At 42.0% G+C, this 22839-nt stretch overlaps 1 protein-coding gene across 1 annotated transcript in view; it reads left to right on the top strand.

Annotated features, from left to right (window-relative positions):
• The window catches only part of FOXO1 (forkhead box O1), a 61573-nt gene that overhangs the window by 34229 nt on the left and 4505 nt on the right, over positions 1-22839 (top strand). The window contains exon 2 of the mRNA XM_036379835.2: positions 21354-22704. Coding sequence (XP_036235728.1) covers positions 21354-22691 — 1338 coding nt within the window. The 3' untranslated portion in view covers positions 22692-22704. The remainder of the gene's footprint in view (positions 1-21353; positions 22705-22839) is intronic.

Here is a 22839-nt window from a genome sequence, read left to right on the forward strand (position 1 = left end):
AGCTGCTGGTGGTTGGGTTGGAGGCAGAGAGAAGTGATGTAGTTGCTGGTGGGTTGGTGTGGTCCTGTTGGCTTTGGTGACATGACCAGCCTAATCTGGGCACCACTGCTGTTACCCTGTCCTGTTTGTGGTTGTGTTTGTAATGCAAAGAAGCCACCAGTGGGCAAGATTTGGTGGCTGTAAGTCCAGTGACTGCTGTTATAAAGTTTCTAGAACATGCTTTTTCCCCCTTTTGAGATGTTATATATGTTATATAGGTAACATCACTACATAGAAAAAAGTGAGAGGTCTTGATGCATTAATACAGAAGATTACTTTTCGTTCTTATAATGTGACATCTGTCTGTGGCCTAAAGCAGAAGCATGTTTTTGCCACGATTAAGATAGTAGAGAAGTAAATGACACCGAAGTTAAATGAATCCATTTAAAAATAATCTTATCTTTATAATTGGATGCAGAAAGTTGTCTCATCACAGCTGTGCTTGATTTTTACAAACAGTAAATCAAACTTTTGGATACATTAGCAGTCATAGGGACACAGCGACAGTTAAATGCTGGCTTTGAATATCTGAGCCCTTTTTTAAGGGGTGTTCTCCAAAATGGAATAACTGAACTGACAATTAGTAGTATTTCATAATTGAGATTACTGTTACACTGATGGCTCTGAAATTCTAGTTTTAATATATTTAGTATTTTTAAAAAGCTGGAATTTCTGAGAACTGTGTTTGTTCTTATTCTTTTTTATTCTTATTACAATGCCTAGGTGCCCCATGATTTGGCCTACTCAAAACAAATATATATTGGATGAGTATTAATTCAAGCCTTCTTGTGTGTGTCTTTTTTAAAGACACATTTTCACCATGGCTTAGAAAAGTCTTAAATGTGTTGAAGCAACAAAAATGGCACATGACTGTCCAACACAAGTAAACGTATTTAGTTGAAGTAAGACGAATATGATGGAGGGCAAGTTAAATGCGGGAAAGTGATTGAATTTCGAAAGTCATCAGCTTGATGGCTTACTTTCTGAACCCCAAAAAGCAAACAAGTTTTGGTGTAATTGCCATTTCAACTAATTATAGGTTGAGAACTGTGTATACTCTATATAGCTGCTCTGGTAACATCACCAGCTTTGATTTTTCTGGAAAACTCAAGATTGTCAGTTGGAAGTTTATGCTATGTCAGAGAATGAACAAAGTTCAATGTGTGGCTTTGTAATTATTAAAAATATATATGTGTACTGTATCTGCTGATGTTATGAGGTTCTGAGTTTGTTTTCTATTCCTTTGGACTATTGTGATTGACTGAGCTTTAAGTTTAAGCTCTGATTTTTATGCTTAAAGAAAGTTTCGTTAATTTCATACATAGAGAGAAATGCGGAAGGGAAGAAAGGAAAGGAAGGACACTGTTTTCTTACATGCACTGGACTGTAATGCTCTCTGTTATCATGAAATGTCATTATCCCATTCTTGTTTCACTTCTCCTTCCACCATATCCATATTACATTTTTTAAAGCCTTTTATGCAAATCACTTCAAACCAGTTATTTAGTCACCTTAACGGAAAAGTTTGGTCTCAGATGAGTGCCAAATTTCAAAAAAATTATATTAGCTTTTTCTTCTCAGGCTAGAACTGTTAATGTGTGCCTGTCTCCTGCCAAACACCACTAGTTTTGCATAGCCTTTATGAACAGCAGTTAATCTGTATGAAGTTGGCCATTGCTAGGGAAGATGAGTTATGGTGAAAAGTTTGTTGAAGGCTCTAGATTGCAGGGATTGGAAATATATTGACTAAATATGTCTTTTAAATCAAGGACCTGTTTTCTTTCTCAGTGCAGAATATCCTGGGATTCCCTGTCAGGTCAGTATGTATTGACCATAAAAACAACAAAAAAATACAGTAAACATGGATGTCTAGCTGAGTAAGATTATCAAAATAAAAAAAAAAAGCAGTGTGGAAGCAGTGTGTCCCAAAGCCCAGGAATCACTTTAAAAAAGGTCACTACCGTCCAATGAACTTTGCTTTTGATTCCCCTTATAAAAGGCGAGGTGGAGCAATAGCGTGCAGGTTTCAAGTTTCTCCATCGCTGTTTATGGGAGCAGTGTCAGACATCTGTTTCTGCTGTGGTATGGTCATGCTCCGGTGCCCCCCGCTGAAGCTTGACGCGTCTCTGTGCCTCCGCACACATGGGCTCCCCCCGGGGAGGGTCACGTCTGAGCTGTGCCTTGGCAGCCCGAGAGACCCAACCAGCGTGCCCACATTCCAGCTGCAGGCAGAGATGTTCCTGGCCCTGCATGATCAGATGATCCTTCTCCTGCTGTAGCTCAGACACCCACGGATGGTGGCCATGGATTTCGGGGCTGCCCCAGTACTCTGGTCAAAGTCCTTTGGCAGTGGGGTGGCTGACCGTGTAATTTCTGGGTTGTGCATCCAGGACGTTGGCCTTGGTTGCGTTTCCCCAGCCTCGTGTGTTTAGCTGAAGTTCAGACTTCAGAGGCTTGTGGTTAACAAGTGTCTAGTGTGTGGCAAGGGTGGGACCCTGGAGAGGGCCTGCAGTACCCTGCAAAGTGAACATCCAGTTTTTGTTTGAATTTAACTCTTATTTTTGGAACCATGGGTGACTTATTCTTGGAACCCCATTTTTCAGAAACCCATCTGCATGCAACATTGCCAGGATTTCTGGTACAAATATTTTGTCATTTGCTCTTGAGACAATCTGTTGTTTCAGTCCTGGATGAAGTTTTGTAATATGTTGCTTGAGATACCATGGAAAAATATCTAAGTGGTGGTGTAATCTTCTAGGTGAAAACACAAGGTTAAGAATTTTTTCCTTTTTTTAAGGAAAAAATTGATTATTCAGGTTTATCAATTCATAAAGTCTGTAAATGAAACAACAAAATAAAACACAACCCAAGAGATTAGTGCATCTATTTTTTCTGTCTATGAAGCGATTGAGTTAGAAGTGAGCCATCTTTACTTTTCTGAGAAATATTTGGCGTTCTCACATTTGAGGCTCATTTGGCTCCATCCCTTCTCACCTATTTCACATACTCAGAGCATTCATTGTGCTTGGATGCCTGTGTGTTTTCATTTGATTTTTTTCCTCTAGCAACAGAGCTCCTTCCCTTCACTAATATCTCCTTTAGTGTGTGTAAAAAATCCTGCTTTTCGCTAGACAGTGAGATAGCAGAAGAGTTGTTGGAACTTCTAGATGTTGGAGATTTGAAAACAAAGTTTGATCTTTACTTTTTAATGGCAGTTCTTATTCTTTATCAGATTTGTGTGATGCTGCACAAATCTCTTAATGTATACAGAGATAGATGGTACTTTGGTGTGCTGTGTCAATAACAAATGGCAGTATGCTACACATGTTTCCTAGGTTACCCATTCAGAGTCATAGAATGGTTTGCGTTGGAAGGACCATAAAGATCATCCAGTTCCAAAGCACTTGCCATGGTCATGGACACTTTCCACAAGACCAAGTTGCTGAGAGCCTCATCCAACCTGGCCTTGAGCACTGCCAGGGATGAGGCTTCTACAACTCCTCTGAGCAATGTGTTCCAGTGCCACACCACCATCACAGTAAGGAATTTCTTCCTAATAACTAATGTAAACCTACTTTTAGTCAATTTGAAGCTATTCCCCTTTGTCCTGTCACTACATAGCCTTGTAAATCAACTTTCCCCATCTTTCTTGTAGGCTCCCATGAATACTGAGTCTTACAGTCAAGTATTTGGTGTTGGTATTTTCCCCTTCTGGTGTTGCCAGCACTGTGATATCCCTGTGGGTGATGATATAGGAGGCACAGGAGGATGTTGTAGACTGGTTGCTCTTGCTACCACCATGAGTAACTACATCAAAGGGGTAACTGCTGTAATTCCGTTTACTGGAATTACTTTTTGTCTTGCTTTTCAGTCTTTGGTGAATCTCATGAACCCTGCTTACAGATGGATCCAAAAACTGGAAGCAGCTCCAAGATACTATGGGAGAAAACTGTAATTGAGTTAGGTCAGCTTTGTGCACCTGGGAAAGCTGTTGCAGATGAGGCTTCTAACTGTAAAGAGAGAATAATCTCCTCCCACTCCAAAACTGGAGCATGAGTCGTGTGGTTGCCAGGTTTATTTTGGCAAAATAAGCATTGTAGGTGGTGGCTGATGCTAAAGGTGTGTTAAGAAAAGCACTTTCCTGTGATGAGCAACTTTGAGCTTGAGAAGGCTTTGCATAACCAAAAAAATTCACGTGGAGACCTTATGAACAGTGCTCCTTTTGGCACTTGCCCCTCTTCCCATTCCTCTAACTCTGCCTAGGAGCAGGGCAAGTGGTGCTCCTGTCGCAGTCACTGGCAAGGAATTAATTCTCCTAGTGCTTTGCTTCCTCTTGTTTTGCTCTCTGGATACCTTGCTCCTGGCGAGCTTTCGAGTGCTTGTAGCTGCTTTGTGCAGGAGAGGTGGGCAGGTCTGACCGCACGTAGCTCTGCTGGTGTGCTTAACTTTCACTTGTCTTCTCCTTGCAAAAGAAATAAATAATTGACGAGTGAACGGGAAAAGCGTGGGAGGAAAAATGTCAGGAAATTCAAAGGTGAAGCTATTTCCTCCCTCAGTAATATTTTTCTTCTACGTGTTGTTTCTTCTCTTCAAACAATGGGGTGAGTTAAGAATGGATTCAAACTATCAGCCTTGCCATTGTTTATTTAAAGCCTTTCATGTGTGTGACGGACCTCAGGAAAAGCCCACACTTCCACTGTGAGCCCTCTGGACAGCCTCTCTGTAGTGCAGTGCCAGTACAACAGGGCTCCAGAGTTCTTTGGTCCCCAAGTGCCAGTGAAATCAATGGTGAAACATTGGTAAGGTGTGTGATTTAAAGGTGTTGACTGTGAAATCTGATAGCTCTGACAAAGCCTAATTTTTTTTAAAAGCAATTACATAGCCCACACACTCAGAACAAGGATTTCAGATGTTAACTACTTAAGCATAAAGTGTTTGTGAACTTTTTGTGTGTGTTCATGTGTGTGTGTGTGCACACTTCCATTTGGGGGAAGGGGTGTTTTGCTGAAACAGGTGAAAGTCAGTTCTGTAGTATAAAACAGGAAGCAGATGGGTACTAATTAAAGCCTTGTTGATAAAAGCGTGACTGAGCTTTTGAAGCAGCTGCTTTCCTTACTTTATATATAGCCAGTGTGTGCTTCATATGAGAGCCAGGCTCCCCACACTTCATTGTTTTCGCCAAGCCGCAGGAAATGCGTGTGCATGTGCGTGCGTGCTGCCATGGCTGAGGGATGGCGCTTGCTGTTTGCTTCCTTCTCTGCCCCAGAGAAAACGGGGCTTTCCCAACCTCAAACGAAGGTGCCATGCACCATTGTCTCCCTCCTCTTCTCCTTCAAGCTTTCCAGCCTCAAGCAGGCACCAGGCTGGTGGGACTGCCTGTTTCTAGTGGTGCTGTAGATAAGAGAGGGCAACTTACTTTTTCTCACAGGTTTTTGTGTTTCGACTCATCGTGGTGAGCTGCAGCTGGGAGGGAAACCAAAACACCAGTGAGGGTGTCAGCCTCCTCTGTGTGTGTGACTTCCCATTGTCATTATGGTCTTTAATCTTCACAGGTACTCTTTATATTGCTTTTACTGCCTTTTCTCTTACCTTGGGGTTTGTAGAATGGATAATAAACTAATTTTCAGGAAAAAAAAAAGGAAACAAGAAGATTTCAACATAATGTAGACAAAGGAAAAATTGCACCAAAGCAGAGAAGATCTTCGTATGGAAGAGCTGTCATAGAATGGTTGGCAGGGACCTTAATGATCCTATAGTTCCAGCCACCCCTGCCATCAGCAGGAGTGCTTCTCACTGGATCAGGTTGCCCAGGACACCATTCAGTCTGGCCTTGAACACTTCAGGGATGGGCATCCACAATTTTCCTGAGCTACCTGTTCTAGAGCCTTACCACCCTCTGGGTAAAGAATTTCTTCCTAACATCTAATCTAAATCTCTCCTCTTAGTTTAAAACTGTTCCCCCTTGTTTTACCACTATCTGCTTGCGTAGAATGTCACTCTACACATTTTTTTAAAAGCTCCCTTTAAGTACTAAAAGGCTTCAGTGAGGCCTCCCTAGAGCCTTTTCTAACTAGCAGTGTAATTTTAGTATTTTAATGCCATCAATAGAAAAATGTGTGTCAAACATAGAGAAATGTTAAGTTTCTTTTGACTTGAGTCGGGGAAGTTTTGTCTGTATATTGTGTCATTGAAACCTGTTTACTGGTAGCTTTTTGGTGCGGGAAATTTGTTCTTTCACTGAGGAAAGTGCCAGTGTTCACTCTTCATGTTGGGGCTGTCATCATTCCAGTAGAAATAAGGTAAATTTGGTATGGGCAGGAGGAGAAAGAGGAGGAAAATTTTTGTCAGTGATGAGATTGAGTCAAGTAGTGTGCAGATTCAGGGGATGGCCTCTGTGGTGTGGGGCAGTATCTTGTGTATGGGGAAACTGTCCTTGCATTGGCTGAGTTCCTTAGTGGGTGGTGCTTGGGAATTGGGGTTGTGTAGGGCTGAAGTACTCATGGGCTACTCTCTGGTCATCTGTTGGAAGCTGTAGCTTTCCTATTTTCAAGCAGCTCCTGAGGTTACAAGTTCCTTATTGCATCTGGAGCAGAAGCAGCTTAACTTGAGCAACAGACCCCCTACTAGAGGCAGGTGCTCCTATCACCCTGTAAACCTATGACTGCCTCAGAGGAGCTGGATGACCCAGAGTGCTCAGGGAAGCATTTCCAGGTCTGGCAGCCAATACTCCTTCCCACCAAGAGTGACTGGTATCTGCTGTGGCTTGTCAAGCAGCTGTGGTGAAACCGCTGCACAACACAAGCCATGGTCTTTAAAGCCCTGCTCTTCTCTGTTGACAGTGTTAGTGGAGACTATTTTCATCATGTCTTTTCAGTCTTTTGGAAAGACAACCACAAACTGGTAGATCTTCTAGACCTGTGACCTGTTCTTGTTTTGTCCCTCAGTGTGAGGAGCTGATAGGTTTTTTATAGAAGTAATTCCAAAAGCCTTTTGCCCCTCATAGCAGGAGTGAGAGGAGGCAGCCAAAGCATCTGTCTCTTTCCCCTGTACCTTGCTAATATTGCTAATGGAAGAACTGTGCACTTCTTTGCTACTGCATCTCTCACTGACTGCTGTCAGATGAAAGGAAAACTGGCTGGTCCCATAGGGCCGGGAAGAATGGCCGTGTCACCTTCTCCCTTGGACAGTGTGTCTCTTTCAGAGGATTTTTGTACTCTGAAGTAGTCTGGGTTGTCTGTATTTCTGGATATGGACTCAGTGAGTTGTGCTGCATCATTACAGCCAGAACCATTTGCTGGAGTTTACCAGGAGCCAGAACTTGGACTGGGAGAACTTTCCTTCAGGCACAGACTGCAGGGTTATGAATCCTCCTCTTAAATGTTCTGGTTTTTACAACCCCTCAGTGTTTGTCAAGAAGTTGTTGCTGTTTGAGTGTACTTTGACATCGTACTTGAGTTAATCTTCTTTAGCCTTATCCTTTAAGTCAGCCTTTTGACGAAGTCTGGGGGCCAGGTTTAATCTTAGATGGTTCTTGCTCTTTTTTCTAGAGTCAGCAACTTAAAATTGTCTGTTTTCTTCCTGTGGTGCACGTGTGTTTAAGCCAGGATTACAGGAAAGCCCAGTGCAAACAGACAGAGGACATTTGACTGCCACTACCTCCCCTGGCTGCCTTCTGAGGGATTTTCGAAGTATTTTGGAGCCCCTAAGAGTATGTGGGCTACAAGCTGAAAACAGCTACAATAGAAAGGCTGTGAGTTTATCAATAGACTTTGATTAAAAAAAATTAGAAATCCACATGGTTAGGGCTATTTGAGTTGTGGGCAGCCTCTGTGGCAGTGTAGAGGAATCAAGCAAGCTGATGCAAAAGTTGTGGTGTGCCCTTAGCTGTGCCAGGAAGCAAGTGCCTTGTCACTCACTGCTGCTCTCTGGCAAGTTCTTTCTTAAGGTAAAAATGCCTTTAAATCTGCTTTTCACAGATTTCTCTGGTGTTTGTTAGCCAACTATACTGCACAGAAAACACTGCAGCCAGGGGATTTGTACAAATCACAGGCTTCTCTTCAGTTCTCCTTAGAGGTGAATATGTATCTTAATATTTTGCTTGATAATGTTTTTTCTTGAATGTTTTCATGCTTAAAAACTTAACACAAAAATAGAAAGAGGTAAGAATTAGGAAAAGCCCCAATCTTTCAAGTTTGAAATATTACTTCTTTTTTTTAAGGAGCTGTGGAACACAGAGATTTTTACTTTTTTTTTGTCAAAATTAGCTACTACTCTCCTTGAAAAATGAGTCAAATATGTTGAATATATTAATGTGTGTGTGTGGGATAGCTGCTGTTGTTACAAAAACTTTGAGCAAGATAATGCTGCACTTCCTTATCAGATGCCCCAGAAATGCTTGGCAGTGAAGGAAGTAGACAGCAGTGGATGAGTGAATGTGGGGTCCTTGAATAATTGACAGAGGAGGAAAAAGGAGGATTAAGCCCATGGCTGCTTTGCCGGATTCCATTATTTGAGGAATGTGTTTTGAAATGGTAGGTCCTAAACTTCTCTGATGCCTTGAGAATTGTATTAAAAAGAGTGTCCAAGAGCTGATAAACTTTCTTAAAGTTGTAGTTGGTATGTAGATATCTTCAAGGTACTACATCCAGATCCTTCACTCATTGCTCCAAAACTGAGTTTTGAAGTATTTTTTACAAAGCCAGTCTTGGAAGAAATGTTCTGTTCTTCATCTCCCTCTCCTTCTTAGGTAAACGACAAATTCTTAAGACTTAGCTAACAGAGGAGAGATGGAAATCTTCTCCATGATAACTGACTACTTGAAATACAATGTTCAACTTAAACCATAGAAAAAAATCCTTGAGAAACTTTTGATATGTAGCTCTGTTATTTCTACTTTGTCACATAGACTGTTTTGTGTGAACTGTGTGGTGTTTGGAACGTTGCCTCTCTCTTTTCTAATCCATAGGGCATTTTCTAGGGGTCACGATGAGTTTGGTAATCACATCCACTGCGGGCCGTGATCCTGCTGAGCAGCAGTGATGGCACGTAGTTCAAAGTCTCTTTCCCAACTCTCTGCCTTGGTGTCAGGGTGAATGTAGGCAAACAGTGCCTTGCTGGGGCTCTGCCTCGTCCAACTGTGTCACCTGGGTACATGTGAGCTGACTTCAGAAGAGCTTTGTTGGCTTTCCTATGATTTCAAAACCAGCCTTCAGCAAATATGTTTGCTTTATATTCTGCCCCTCTTTTTTTCTTTTTCTTTTTTTCTTTTCTTTACGTCCTATTTCTTGCTCCTTTTTGTGTTTTGCTCTGAGCATGCTTGTGAGCCTTGTGTTTTACAGGTTGCAAAACTGTAAAATTGTGAATTATCTTGCTGTTGTAAGGCGGCAGCGGACAGGAAGAAAGTGGAAAATACTGAATAGGCAGCATATTGCTGCGTAGGCATTTAATGTTGTTACAGTGTGATATAAGTTAAAATATTGCTTATTTCCTCTTTGCTGTTCAAAACAACCTGGAGCATGTTATGACCGGGATCTAAACAACAACTGAAAAAGTAAAAACAAATGTTTTAACAGAGAAAGGCATGGCCTGCCAAATACTCTGCGTAATTTATGATTGCATGAATAATCAATGAACAGAATACTTGATAACGCCTGACTTTCTGGGGGAAGACCTTAATTTCTTTTTAAAACCAAATGAAAATGTGCAAAAATTCCCTGCAATATCTTCAAAACTGAAAAATATCCAAAAATTAAGCATGAGCAGCAAGAACTTCAGTGTTTCCTGCAGTGGCCAGCAGTTTAACAGATCTGTGGACATAAACCCAAATATATATCAATGACAAATCATTATAAAATTTCATAAACAACGTTGGCTAGCTAATATTGGAAAACAGGCTTCAGTAAACATGTTTTCTTTTTTTCTTGTTTCATCCTTGTTTTTAAAGAGGGCATTTTGTGACCTGCAGAATAAATAACTTCCTGTTTCTTGATAGCTATTACAAATGACAGCTCCTTCTGCTGACATTCCTGCTATTTTTAATCAGATGTAAGTTAATGTCCTGTAAATTTTATTTATTTATTTATTTATTTATTTGAAACAAGTGTCCCATTCTGACGAGCTCAGTTAAAGAGTTTGCACATCTTTGGAGCTGCACAGGGGGCTGTGTTGCTTCTCTGTCTGCAAGAGGCAGAAGTACTTGAAAGAAGCAAAAGCTGTCAGGATACAAATACTGAGCAAGTCCCTCTAGAGTAACTTAAAACTTCTTTCTTGCACCCCTTTGAATTGATTTATGGCGTTTTAGCTCCCAGGGTCAGCTGTGCTTTTGCCTTAATATGCTTCAACACATGTGTGGGGAAAGCTGGAGGGAAGTTCCACTGCTTTCTTCATCTTTGGGCAAAAGGATGGGAGGCCCCTGGCAGGCTGTGTGATTGGGAATGTGACTGTTGCAGTCCTTAAATCTGAATATCGAGGCTGGCAGGCTCGGGCCGCCCAGTTACACGTGGGCTTTTCTTTGAGGGTGATTGTGGTGATGATGGTGAAGCTTGCACCATGTGAAGACTGTGACCTCTAGGAGAAGGAAGCTTAATCTGGAAGTTGATAAGAGCTTTTTGGGTTTGAGGGATTACCACAGAGGAGAGGAGGCTTAATGTTTTCTTTTCTGAACTGATAAGAGTGATACAATGTCCTCCCTGGGACATCTCCTGTTCCACCTGGTAAAAGGCACCTTGTGCCCAGAGCTGCCCTGTGTCAGGCTCTGTCCAGGGGAATGGGAGACTGAATGAGGTCTCATCTCTGAGCAGCTGTGGTAAGGCCAGTTTCCTTGTGTATTTCAAATGGAAAGATATAGTAATGAGGGGTAATTTATTAGACCTAGTTGGTAGTAGAAATCTAGCACCCAAAATGTCTAACAAAGCTCGTTTTTGCACAAGTGTCCCACTCTGGAAGCTGTCTTATTTTGTGTCCACCTCTTATTTGGGGTCCTGCACCTCTAGCAGCAGGTGTGTACGTAAAAGATCTCAAGCCACAATGGTGCTGCTAATCTTCCTTTTCATTGTCCTCACTGTAATATTTTACTGCTTAAAAAAAAAGAAAGAAAGGATGTTTGGGTATAGCGATGAGTGCTGGTGCTTCAGAGCTCTTGGGCTTTACTCTGTTAATTCCATTCTTGTCATTTAAAACATGGCTTTTTCTTAGCCTTTTTACTTTTCTTGTTTGTGAAGGAGGAAGGCAAATAAATACAGAGCTGATGATTTAAGTCACTGTTGCCAGATGACATTCTATGGGAATGTGGACTTGCCAGTATGTAGATTGTAAATAGTTCTTTGATTTAATAAGGGTCTCTTAAGTACAGAGCACAGCCTACTGTAGTGAGGGACTAGGAATGCTTCCAAAATGGGTGTGAGGGAAGAAATTGGCCTTTAGATTTCTCTCCTCTGAGTGCCCATCTTGTCTGAGAAATACTGCTCTCCCATAGCCCACTGAAAATTTTGAGCCTGTCTGGGGGTAACTGTTCAGAGTTGGTGGTACATGTTTTGCAAGATTGGACGACTCTGGCTTTATAATACTGAGCAGATGTCATAAAACCCAGTGAGGAGTGCCAGCGATTCTTGAACTGCAGCCCAAAGAACATCACAGAAAGCAGCATCTGAGAGGAAGACACTGGCATGAACAGTGCAGCCACCCAGCAGGAGTCCTCTGTGTCCCAAGGAAATCAGCTAAAATCTCTTTGAAGTATTAACCTCACCTTTTGCAAGAGGGTGGCTGCAAGTGGCCAGACAGTGGAGGGGGGCAGTGCACGCTGGATTATAGCCAAAAGGCTGCCCTGAAATTCGGATGAGAGCGTTTTGCTGGCTTTGGAGTAGTAAATTGTGTTTTATAAAATCTGCTAGGCTGTGGGAGCAAACTTCAATTGCAAAGAGCTCTCCTGTAGAGAGTGTGCTGGTGGTCTGACCTGCTTCTGTGGTGGGGGAAAATAAGTATCAAGGCAAACTGTGTTCTAAGAAGCTGAGGAGAAACATAATACCTAGTTCATATGGTGCCTCTTTGGGATGTAGAAAGAGGAGTAGTTGAAGATATATAATTGCTTCTTGTGTATTTGGGGTATCAAAACACAAAGAGAAATGAACAAATATTGACTGTATAAAGCAATATCCTTTACATATTTGCAGATATGCTGGAGTTTAAAGAGAACTTAAATATGATCCTATTTAAGCTATTAACAAAAATGTAAGAAATAAATTCTTTTCTGCTACTGCTTTGTTATCAGGAAAATTGTATTATATTTTCATGTATAAGACAGATAAAGGGTAAATTGACTAGAGGAAACATAAATAGTAAAACAGTGACTATGTACTTGACTGCATTCAGATGCAAAAGAAACTAAGGGAAAGATAAATGTCACTTTCTTCTTTCCTCAGTTTCTCCTGTTTACTACATCAGCATCAGATATTTACAGCACTAGGTGAAATTCATGGTGTGGTTGCTGTTTTTAAGCTGACACTGTCCCCTTACAAATTCAGCATCTTAACCATTAGATGCACTAAATAGTTTCTAAAGATGACCTAAGCCAAACAAAAAATTCCACTTAACTTTTAGTTTTCTTTTAGTAGTCTGTAAGGGACTGTATAAGTCTGTATAGGGACTGTATAAAATTTTGCTAGTATATCCTTGCACTTGTTATAGTCAAAATAAAGATCAAATGCATGGTGAGATGTAGCCTAAGATATCATTCAGCCTGTAAATAAAAGGTTTGGCCCTTCTTTTCACAAGCCTTGCTGCTTCCTCAAGCCAGGGATTTCCTGTGGGGCACAGCTAACCCTGCTGCAGAGGAAGCTTGCTGCTTTCATTGACTCTGTTTCTGAAAAACTGATACTCAGTGACATCCATGACCACAGAATGTGAGTCCTGTAGTCCTTTGCTTGCTAAATGAAAAGACTGCCTCTGCTATGCTAATGCAAGTATAATTAGGAGATATATTTAATTTTTTGTATTCTACGCAAAGGCTCAGTCAACAGAACTTTTTATACTCTTGGATCTCTACATCCCTTTAATATGTTGCTTCTCAAGGTAAGAAATACAGACAGCCCTCGAGCTTCTCCAGGCATGGCCAGCCCATGGGCAGCACTGTGGATGGGGCAAATGTCCTGAACTTAGCCCGTGTCCCCAGTACATCCTGCTTTGTGTTACCTGCCTCAATTTTAACACATTTTCAACTGTTTGCTTGTAAATCCATCAGGTCTTGACAATAATTCCAACCTTTTAGGCTCTCAGTGGTTTTGTGGAAGCAAATAGCCTTAATTAATGAAAATGAAGATCTGTGGCTCCCTAGCAAAGTATCCAGCTGAAACCAAACATACAGGTCTAGGTTTGCTTGTGCCTTTACCTAGACAACTGGCAGAGATCTGCTTTAATAATGAAGAGATTTTAGTCTGTAAAACTTATGTGGCTTCTCAAGCAGGGATCTTTACAGTTGTTTCACTTAACCAGTTAAAGCTCTTTGAGTAGTCCTATCTGGGGTTTTTGACTGTGCTTTTTTTCTTGGAAGTTCTCTGTGTCCTCTCAAAGGCCAATGCAAAAAATCAACCCTATTTTCTACTACAACGTGTTTTCACCTCTGTAGTTTGCATTTAAGACCTTGGCCTACTTCTGACCTTATTGCTTCTAATTGGTGAGAGCATATTTCCAGTGTTGCTTTTAAGATGATCTGCTAGTCTAATTAGCATTGATATATTTAGCATGTATACACTTTTGTACCTCTTCATTAGAGCTAACAAATGTCAATAAAAGACACTTTAGTTTGAGAAAGAAAAAGAGCTGGGGGGAAAGATTTCTATAAAGAGTGCTGTAGTCTTTGTGATGAATTGGGTATAACAGTGGAGAGTGGCAGAGGTGAAACAGGCTGTCTGTTAAACAGGAAACGAGTGATTAACATTTTTTGTCCTACTGATCATAATTATTCCCACTGGCTGAAAAAAAAATAAACACTGCTTAGTCTCTCTTTACTATAGCTGCAGATCAAAATTTTGAGCTATTAGTCATTCTGACATTGTATGGATGAACTACTACATTATTACTTTTTTTTTTTTTTTAGTTCAGTGAACTTTGCCTATAACTGTGATTTCATGTTTGCCTTTCAATAACCTGCTTTTACTCTGCATTTGAGGACAGCTTTTCCTCAGACCGCTATGGCTGTGTGTTGCCTGTGTCCCTGCAGAGTCACATTCCTGGTCACTGCATTAGAGCCCACAGTGAATAATTGTGAAAGGGCTATCTGCCCACCACGGATCACAGCAGCCTTCCTCAGGGCTTGATGGACTACAGGTGATTCCAATGCTTTTAACCCCTTTGAAGGGCAGGCCACACCTTAGCAGTGGTGCATGGTGCTCACCTAGACTGCACTGTTGTTCATTCCATCTGGTGTTGGCATAATGCAGGTGTTCGTTCCCTCACCTTTCCTGAACAAAAGATGCAGGCTTTTGTACGTGCAATGGCAATATTTTGTGGGACTGGTTTGAAAGACTGATTATTTCCCTGACCTCTGATGTTTTATTGAGTCCTTTACCAGCTTTTGTGTGATAGAGCCTGGTCTCTCAGGTTATTCACAAGTCCTCCTGCTTTGCTGGTTTTGTGTTACTGATGTAATTGCACAGGCTGCTTGTGAAGGCCTGAGAGTGCTTAAGGAGAGCAGAGAAGAAGCTCTAGTTTGATGGGCATTCTGACTTTGAAATATTCCTCTTCAGTGAGGTCTCCTTGTTGGCCTCCTGTCTCACTGGTGAACTTGCTTCATCATGAGCTGTATATATCCATATATATGTTTCATATTTGTGGAAAAATAGAAATGTTTATTTACAAATATGGAACCCTTATATTTGTCAAACACTTGTTTTCCATCTGTTGGAATAGAAAGCTTGCAGCATCAGTTTTGTAAAGGCAGTATTAAAATTTATCTGAATCACGAAAAATAGTTATCCTTGCTATCTTTGCATTTTTTAATCTGATATTTATTTTTCTACACTTCACAACTTTTAATGCTATGATAAATGAAATTGATAAATGAAGCCATCATTTATCCTGATGGCTATTTGTTTTTTTTTGTTTTTTTTTTTTTTTTTTTTTGTAATGACACTGTAGTGCCTTCTTATTGTTGCTTTTCTTTCATCTTTGAAAGTGGATAGATTTTAGACAAACCTGTCGGCTGTCTTGGTTCCCCAGCTGATTTTACCAGAGGGATGAAGGTGCATTCAACAAAATTCATTTTAAAATCTCATTTTCTGTACTTTTCTCTCTCTTGGAGGTACAGAAAACATAGGAGTGATTAAAAGTTTTGGTTGGGGTCATCATGTGTGGAACAGTATCCAGGTGTGTGCTTGCCCTGTGTGCACACTTGGCATAATGTGAACCTTGCTTGTGGTTTTTACTTTCATTCTTCCTAAATGCCTGTGTAGGGAGAGTAGGCAGTGTTATCACCTCATTATAAATGTCCAAGCTGCCATTATGGTAAAGTGCTTTCAAGGAGTCTACCTAGGATGAGGAAGAGGATATAGGGTGTATTGGGAAATACTCAAATATGTGTCAACAGAGTTGCCTGCTCTGACATGTAGGCATGGACAGCCGAGTCTTAAACATCAATGTCTGAAGCTGGGTATGCATTTTCTGTTCCTACATGTTACCATGATCCAGAGAAGAACACTCTAGTGGTTGAGAAATCCCCTCCAGTCCCCGGTGGCAGCAGGATGCAACCACCTTCAGTGTTCAAAGTTTTTTAGTCGTTGACAGCTATGAGAAGGAATCACAGGATAGTATAAATCTGTGAACTTGAATGCAGAATGTGCAGGACTTAGATTAATGCCACTGACATGTGGTCACAGGAAGCCCCTTTGTGTTCAGGACACATGGATAACAACCATATAGCAGTAACACACACTCCCTCCTGTTCTTGTACATTCATTCATGGAAAAAGGGATGCATTGCTGAAATCTTACCACATGGAACAGTTTATGGAAGTGTCTCCGTGTTTGGAGGTGGTGTTTTTCATAGGTAGGGGTCTGGGAAAGACTCTCACTATGCCACCACATGTAATGGAAAGCACAGAGAAACAGTGCAAGGTCCCCCTAGGAAGAGAGAAGTATTTCCTCACTTTTTCCAGCTGATATTTCTTAACTGTTTAACAGTGCAGGAGGAAAAATGAAGTCAAACAAAAGCACCTCCCCAGGAACAAAGGATCCAAAAAAGCATAACCTGTTTGGGAGGAAATCCTGCCCTTCCACCTTCATGCAGCTGCAGGTGGCAAGTTTCCAGCATCTTCTAAATATGACTCTTTGACCTGAGGCTAAGTGACATGCTTTCTGTCCATACTTTTATTGGACACCAGAAAAGGTTTCTGAGCTGTAATAAAAAAAATACCACAATTGGGTGGCAAAATTAGCTGTTTCATTAGTGTTTGAGGCCTCTGACACTGCAGTGTGGTTGTGTTGGTGAACATTGTAGGGTCAGAAAATGTCTGCTGTCTGTAGACCAAGTGCTTAAGACTGTCCAGCACTAGCTCTTGAGGCAAATCCAAGTTCCATGTGTAGCATCATCATCTGAACTTTGTGTATCTCATAGTTACTAGGTAAGACAAACAGGATTGCCTTACACCAGACTGTTGTACCAAAGGAAATTCTGGTAGGTCTGGAGTTACCAATGTTTTCTTTCCTCCTTGGGCTCTTCATCCAAGTGCCATAAGCCTGGCAGCGCAGTTGGAAACCACAGAAAAATGGGTGCAGGTGGTGTAGCTATTGCAGGCAAACCTGCCTGTTTTGCCAGGCATGATCTAACTTAGCCTTGGAGAGATGCCACATGGTGCCACTTGCCATGGTCAGCCCCTGCTGCTGCTGTCCAGCTGTTAATGCTGGCTGAGCTGTGAGCAAGTGTGCTGGAGAACTTCCTGGCCTCTGCACACTTTTGTAGGAGAGTTAATGACTTCTTCCTAGAGTGGCGCTTGCCACTGAGGCTCCAGGAGGAGGGTGATGTGAACATCTGGACCTGCTGTAGAGCTCCTATACAAAGACCTAGAGAGACAGGTTGAATGTCTTCTGTAAAAGCATATGGAAATCCTGGGGGGAGGGGTTCTCCACTTCTTTGCTGCAAAACTTTTGCTGTGGTGTTGTCACCACAAGGAGATTGTGCTGGCTCAGAAACCTGCTGTAAGCTGTCATTAATAGGATGTGGTACCACAGCTGATGGTAGAACAAGCTGGCAACTGGTGCAGACCATCCCCTTGGAAGAAGTGTAGAAAGCAGTGGACTCCTGGGATGTCGTCTGAATGAAAACTTAGTGGGCAGTCATTAGACTGTTAATTTTAATGGAAATCCTAGACCTATGTGTGATAGAAGCAGTGCTGCTCCTGTGGCCTCCCAGTTTGTTATGATTGCATCTTCCAGAGGCCAACTCCTTCCTCCCTTTGTTGCATGTTGTTACATCTCCCTGAGATGCCATGTCATGCCTTGTCGCAGTGCTGTCAGCATATGCACTTTGATAGCCAATGCGCTTGTTTTTGTAAAGTGTATTGACTCTCCATTCCTCACTCTCCCTTTTGGTCGCTCTCATGGCACTCTGGTGGGATGTGAGCTGCCTGTGCCCATGGATGAAAGTATGAGGGCGGGAGAGACCTTGATCACTTGTAGGTGCTTTTACAAATTTGGGGTCTTGAAGCACCCCAGATAATCACAAATCCACAGCTAGGTCCTGCTTGCAGAGGTTTGCAGCTGGGTTAAAGAGGAGCTCTGCTTCCCTCTGCTTTTGGTGCTCCAAGGTCTGGGGTGGAAGAAAGATGGCCAATAGTCACTATATGATCTCACTTCAGTAAGCACAATGTTGTCAAGTTTAACAGAGCAGCTGAGTTTTCAGGTATTTAGTGAAACACCAACACAATTTACTGAAAAATTTAATTAAATACCTCAACTTCAGTTGGGATAGGGACATAATTTTTCTCAGCAATTAGTCAAGTTTAACTTAAGTTGCATGTTTTGCTATTTATATCTTGTGTTTAAATGCAGTATTGGATATTGGTAGTGCTGTTGGAAATGTCAGAAGTACAGCTGAATTATATAAATATGTAGATTCAAGGGAATAATTATCTTGGGCTTCATGAGTTTTATTAGCTGGGATGTGCTCTTCACATGGCATGTAGCTGATACTGGTTTTGCATATTTTGAGTCTTAAATCAGAAAGTAGCAATAAGCATATCCACAGTTCCTGGTCTGAATGCTGAAGTAAGTTTACTTTGTCTCAGAGGCAAAAACTCAATCCCAGGAAGCTCTCCACAGGTGGCAGCAGCCCTGCTGCCATCCTGACCCAGATTTTGATAAAATTCCAGTGCAGTTACGCTCAGCGCGATCTGGCGTGAACTGCTGCTGCGCAAAGACCCGCTTCAAAATGCAGACACTTGCTTTTGAAGTCATTCAGGCCAGGTTTTCGGAGGCTTTGCTTCAACGTCCAGGTGAAGCCCATGGCTGAAGGCATCTCCCCTGCGTGCTGGAGCTGGTGGTGCCGCCACATGCCCCAGCCACTAACAGCTGCGCCATTCCTCCAGCAGCCAAGATCCACTGCTGAAACTATACTTTTTTATCAGGTCATGTTTGCATCTGGCAAGGATTTGTAGACACAACATCATTAACAGCAGTGCATATTTTCACAAGAATTACCTCTTCAACACTTTTTCCAAGTTAGTAAATCATAGCTTCTTTAATGTCCTGCTGGCTGCGTGAAAAACAGGAATTTATGTAACAAGCTCTGGGCCGCAAACCTTTTCCTGTTAGGAAAATTTTTTTTTCATTGCTGGCAGAGTTAGGAGACAGCTCTGTTACTCAAAGAGCGACCTCAAATGTCCTCGGTATAATAATACCAGATTATAACATTTTTGATGACTAAGGAATAGCAGCGATTTCTTAAATATTTAACACTTGTGTAGCAGAGAAGAGGGAACTGAGACTTATCACGGTGTTTTCCCTGCCCGATGTTTTGTGTGTTTGGTATGACTATTTTGATAGTAAACAGTGATCCTGAGCCAACTGGGTATGTTTACAAAATACAGTAAAAAAAAATGAACTGGTGCAGGAGGTTTTTTAATCAACAGAGCAACTTTCTTGCGACATTTGTAGAGCTGGACTTGTGTCAGCCACAGATTGGTCTGTGGCCCTTGAGTGAAAACAAGGGGCTGCGCCAGGCCGGCCTCACAAGGCTTCCCGGCCAGCCCCTGGGGTGCGGGCAAGTCCAAAGATGGACTTTCAGGCTTTCCCTCCCTATGTGTTAGCTGCACCTGGTGCAAATAAAATTCCAAGGCCTTCCCTAGTACCCTGTTGCTAGATCAGAGATAGTATTTTGGTTGTAAGATGACCTGAAGTGAAGAAATATGGTCTTTACAGTTTCTAGAAGGGCTTCCTTTTGAAATTGAGTAAGGAAACACTCAAATCAGAGTCGTCATAGAATGCTTTGGGTTGAAGGAGGCCTTAAAGACCATCTAATTCCAACCCTCCTGCCATGGGCAGGGTACCTTCTACTAGACCAGCTGGCTCCAAGCCCCATCCAGCCTGGCCTCAAATACTGCCAGGGATGGGGAGTTTTTGATGGTGTCTGTTTAACTGGGATAACTTGTAAAGATGGTTCTTTGGAGGAGAGGTTGGAAAGGCTTCTGAGTTCAGGCATGTAGTTTGACTCAGCGCTGTGCTGGTTGAACAGTCAGTGCCTTGAGGCCATGCTCTGCCATCTTCTGGTGTTAGGGAGTGACTTGTGCCCCTGTTTGGGGTGAAGCTGTGCTATGGGGGCATAGTCTCAAATCAGTAGCATCTGTAAGGTGTTGGAGGACTGTAACACCTCCTTGCTGCCCTCATCTACTGAAAGTCTCCTCTGTGATCCCAGAGTAACCACTTCTGCTGAGCTCAGCAGAAAGCCAGTCCTGCTTTGTCTGTTCTGCTTTCCATGGTCCAAAGCATATCATGGCTCTTGCAGGGAATTTGACCTGTTGTCTCTGGTTTAAGCCGTGAGATGACTGTTCGTGCGTGAAATGCCTACTTAAGATCTTTAGACAAGTTGCTGAAAATTACTCTGAATGGAAGGCAGATAGTGAATTACTGATTTCTCTACCACTGAGGTCTATTCTGGTTTTAAACATTTATTTCATGTGTTGTTTTGTGGTTCCCTTCTCCTTGTTCTGGATGAATTGCAGTCCTTGCATAGACCATGGTACTGTCTTACCCTTCTATTAACATCGATGGCTGCCTATTTCAGCACTCTTTGAACTTGTGGCCTTTTGTTAGCAATTGTGTCAAGATGCAGGAAAACTTTTCTGTTGATACAATGTTTTTTACATGTGCTCAGCAGAAAATTATAGGAGCAAAATAGGTTTTTTTACAGCTTGGTAGTGCAAAGATTAGTCTCTTGTTAACAGGTCAGCCTGTGGCCTTCCATTTTGGATTTTTTAAAATTTTATTTGTCTGTATTTAAGAACAAAACATGAAACATTACTCATGGCTGAGGAGGTCAAAAAAAGGTCCAGTACCTCCAGCCATTCTTGGCGCAAGATATTTGATGCCCTCAGGTATTTGAAGAGTCAATTTTCCATATTAAAATGTGGATTTTGAAAGAGAACGATGATTTTAAGACTAAGGGTTTCATTACAAATTCGTCTATGTTCTTTACATGCCTTTATCTTCTATGATTTCTTAGGTAATTAATGATGTTTACTTATAAAAATTAGAACTTAATCCTCAACTGGTTTTCTATATGTATTTTCCTATATAACACAAGCTATATAAACCTCACTAATGCTCAGTGGCAATAGTGACAGTTTGTGTGTTTCATCTCTGTAGGGTTTCAGGATGTGCAGGATGAAAATCCATTACAAGGACCATACAACAGGATCTAACATTCCTGAACTTTGCATAAAATAATAATTAAAAAAAATCCATAAATACAGTTAAGTTCACTCATTAGATGACTCACTTCAGTCATCTTCTTGATCTTCTGGCTTATTTTTTCTCCTTTATGTGGAATTTTTATTTCAGAATGGTTCCTGCAGTTTTATTGAACCTTTTATAATGTCAGATGCGATGGAGGCAGATGACAGACAAATTGACATGGCGACTCTTTGCAAGCTTGTTTCAGCCAGTTCAGAGCGATGAGGAGATAAAAGAGGTTTCCAGGCTGGCATGTTTTCTTATTTAATGATTACCCCTGTGTTTTCTAACAAAATGAGAGTATGCTTACAAAAGCAGGTGTTAGTATGCCATAAAAGATGCATGTCTTCTCCATTTCTTACATGCTATTCTGTTTTTCAGAATTCAATCCGTCACAACCTGTCTCTGCACAGCAAGTTCATCAGAGTGCAGAATGAAGGAACAGGGAAGAGTTCCTGGTGGATGCTCAATCCTGAAGGAGGGAAGAGTGGCAAATCTCCTAGGAGGCGAGCAGCATCCATGGATAACAACAGCAAGTTTGCCAAAAGCAGAGGCAGAGCTGCCAAGAAAAAAGCATCCCTTCAGTCTGGTCAAGAAGGAAATGGTGACAGCCCCGGATCACAGTTCTCAAAGTGGCCTGCAAGTCCCAGCTCTCACAGTAACGATGACTTTGATAACTGGAGTACATTTCGACCTAGAACGAGCTCTAATGCTAGCACAATTAGTGGAAGACTTTCTCCTATTTTGCCAGAGCAAGATGACCTTGGAGATGGGGATGTGCACTCCATGGTATACCCATCATCAACCACCAAAATGACTTCTACTCTACCAAGCCTTTCAGAGATGAGTAATTCTGAGAATATGGAAAATCTTTTGGATAATCTCAATCTCTTATCACCTAATACATCAATGACTGTGTCAACCCAGTCTTCATCTGCCACCCTGATGCAGCAAACACCAGGTTACTCATTTGCATCCTCAACCACAAGTATAGGTTCACCAAATCCTGACTACAGGAAATTCACTTACGCTCAAGCTAGCATGAGCTCCTTGTCCCAGATTCCTATGCAGACTCTCCAAGACAGTAAGTCAAGCTACGGATCGATGAGCCAATACAACTGTCCTGCGGGACTTCTGAAGGAGTTACTGACCTCCGACTCTCCGCCGCACAATGATATCCTGGCATCGGTGGACACTGGTGTTTCCCAGGCTGGCGGCAGGGCGCTGGGCCAAAGCGTGCTGATGGTCGCCAACTCGGTGGTGCCCAACTACAGCAGCCAGCCACCCCACAACAAAATGATGAACCCCAACGCCCGCCCTCACCAGGGGCATAACCAGCCAGCAGTCAATGGCCGTGCCTTGTCACACACAGTGAACACCATGTCGCACACGTCGGGGCTAAACCGCCTGTCGACGGTGAAGACTTCGCTACAAGTGCCTATGAGTCACCCGATGCAGATGAATGCCATGAATCCATATGCCCCTGTTAACAGTTGCAATGGCTACGGGAGGGTGGGAATTGTTTCCCTCCACCAGGAGAAGCTTCCCAGTGACTTAGATGACATGTTAATTGAACGGTTGGACTGTGACATGGAGTCGATTATCCGTAATGACCTTATGGATGGAGAAACGTTAGATTTTAACTTTGACAGTGTATTGCCTAACCAAAGTTTTCAGCACAGCGTAAAGACAACCACACACAGTTGGGTGTCAGGCTAGGATGTAGTAGGAGGTAAGCTGTGCTTTTCATAATAAATCTGCAAAACAGCTAAAGGGAAAAGAAAGAAATGTCAAGATGCTTAAAATCTGGGAGTTCTTCTGTGTTGGGATGTGAACTCCCTCCGTAACAGTCAGTCACTTTCCAGTC

Source organism: Molothrus ater, chromosome 2 (genome assembly GCF_012460135.2).
Source record: "Molothrus ater isolate BHLD 08-10-18 breed brown headed cowbird chromosome 2, BPBGC_Mater_1.1, whole genome shotgun sequence".
NCBI lineage: Eukaryota > Metazoa > Chordata > Aves > Passeriformes > Icteridae > Molothrus > Molothrus ater.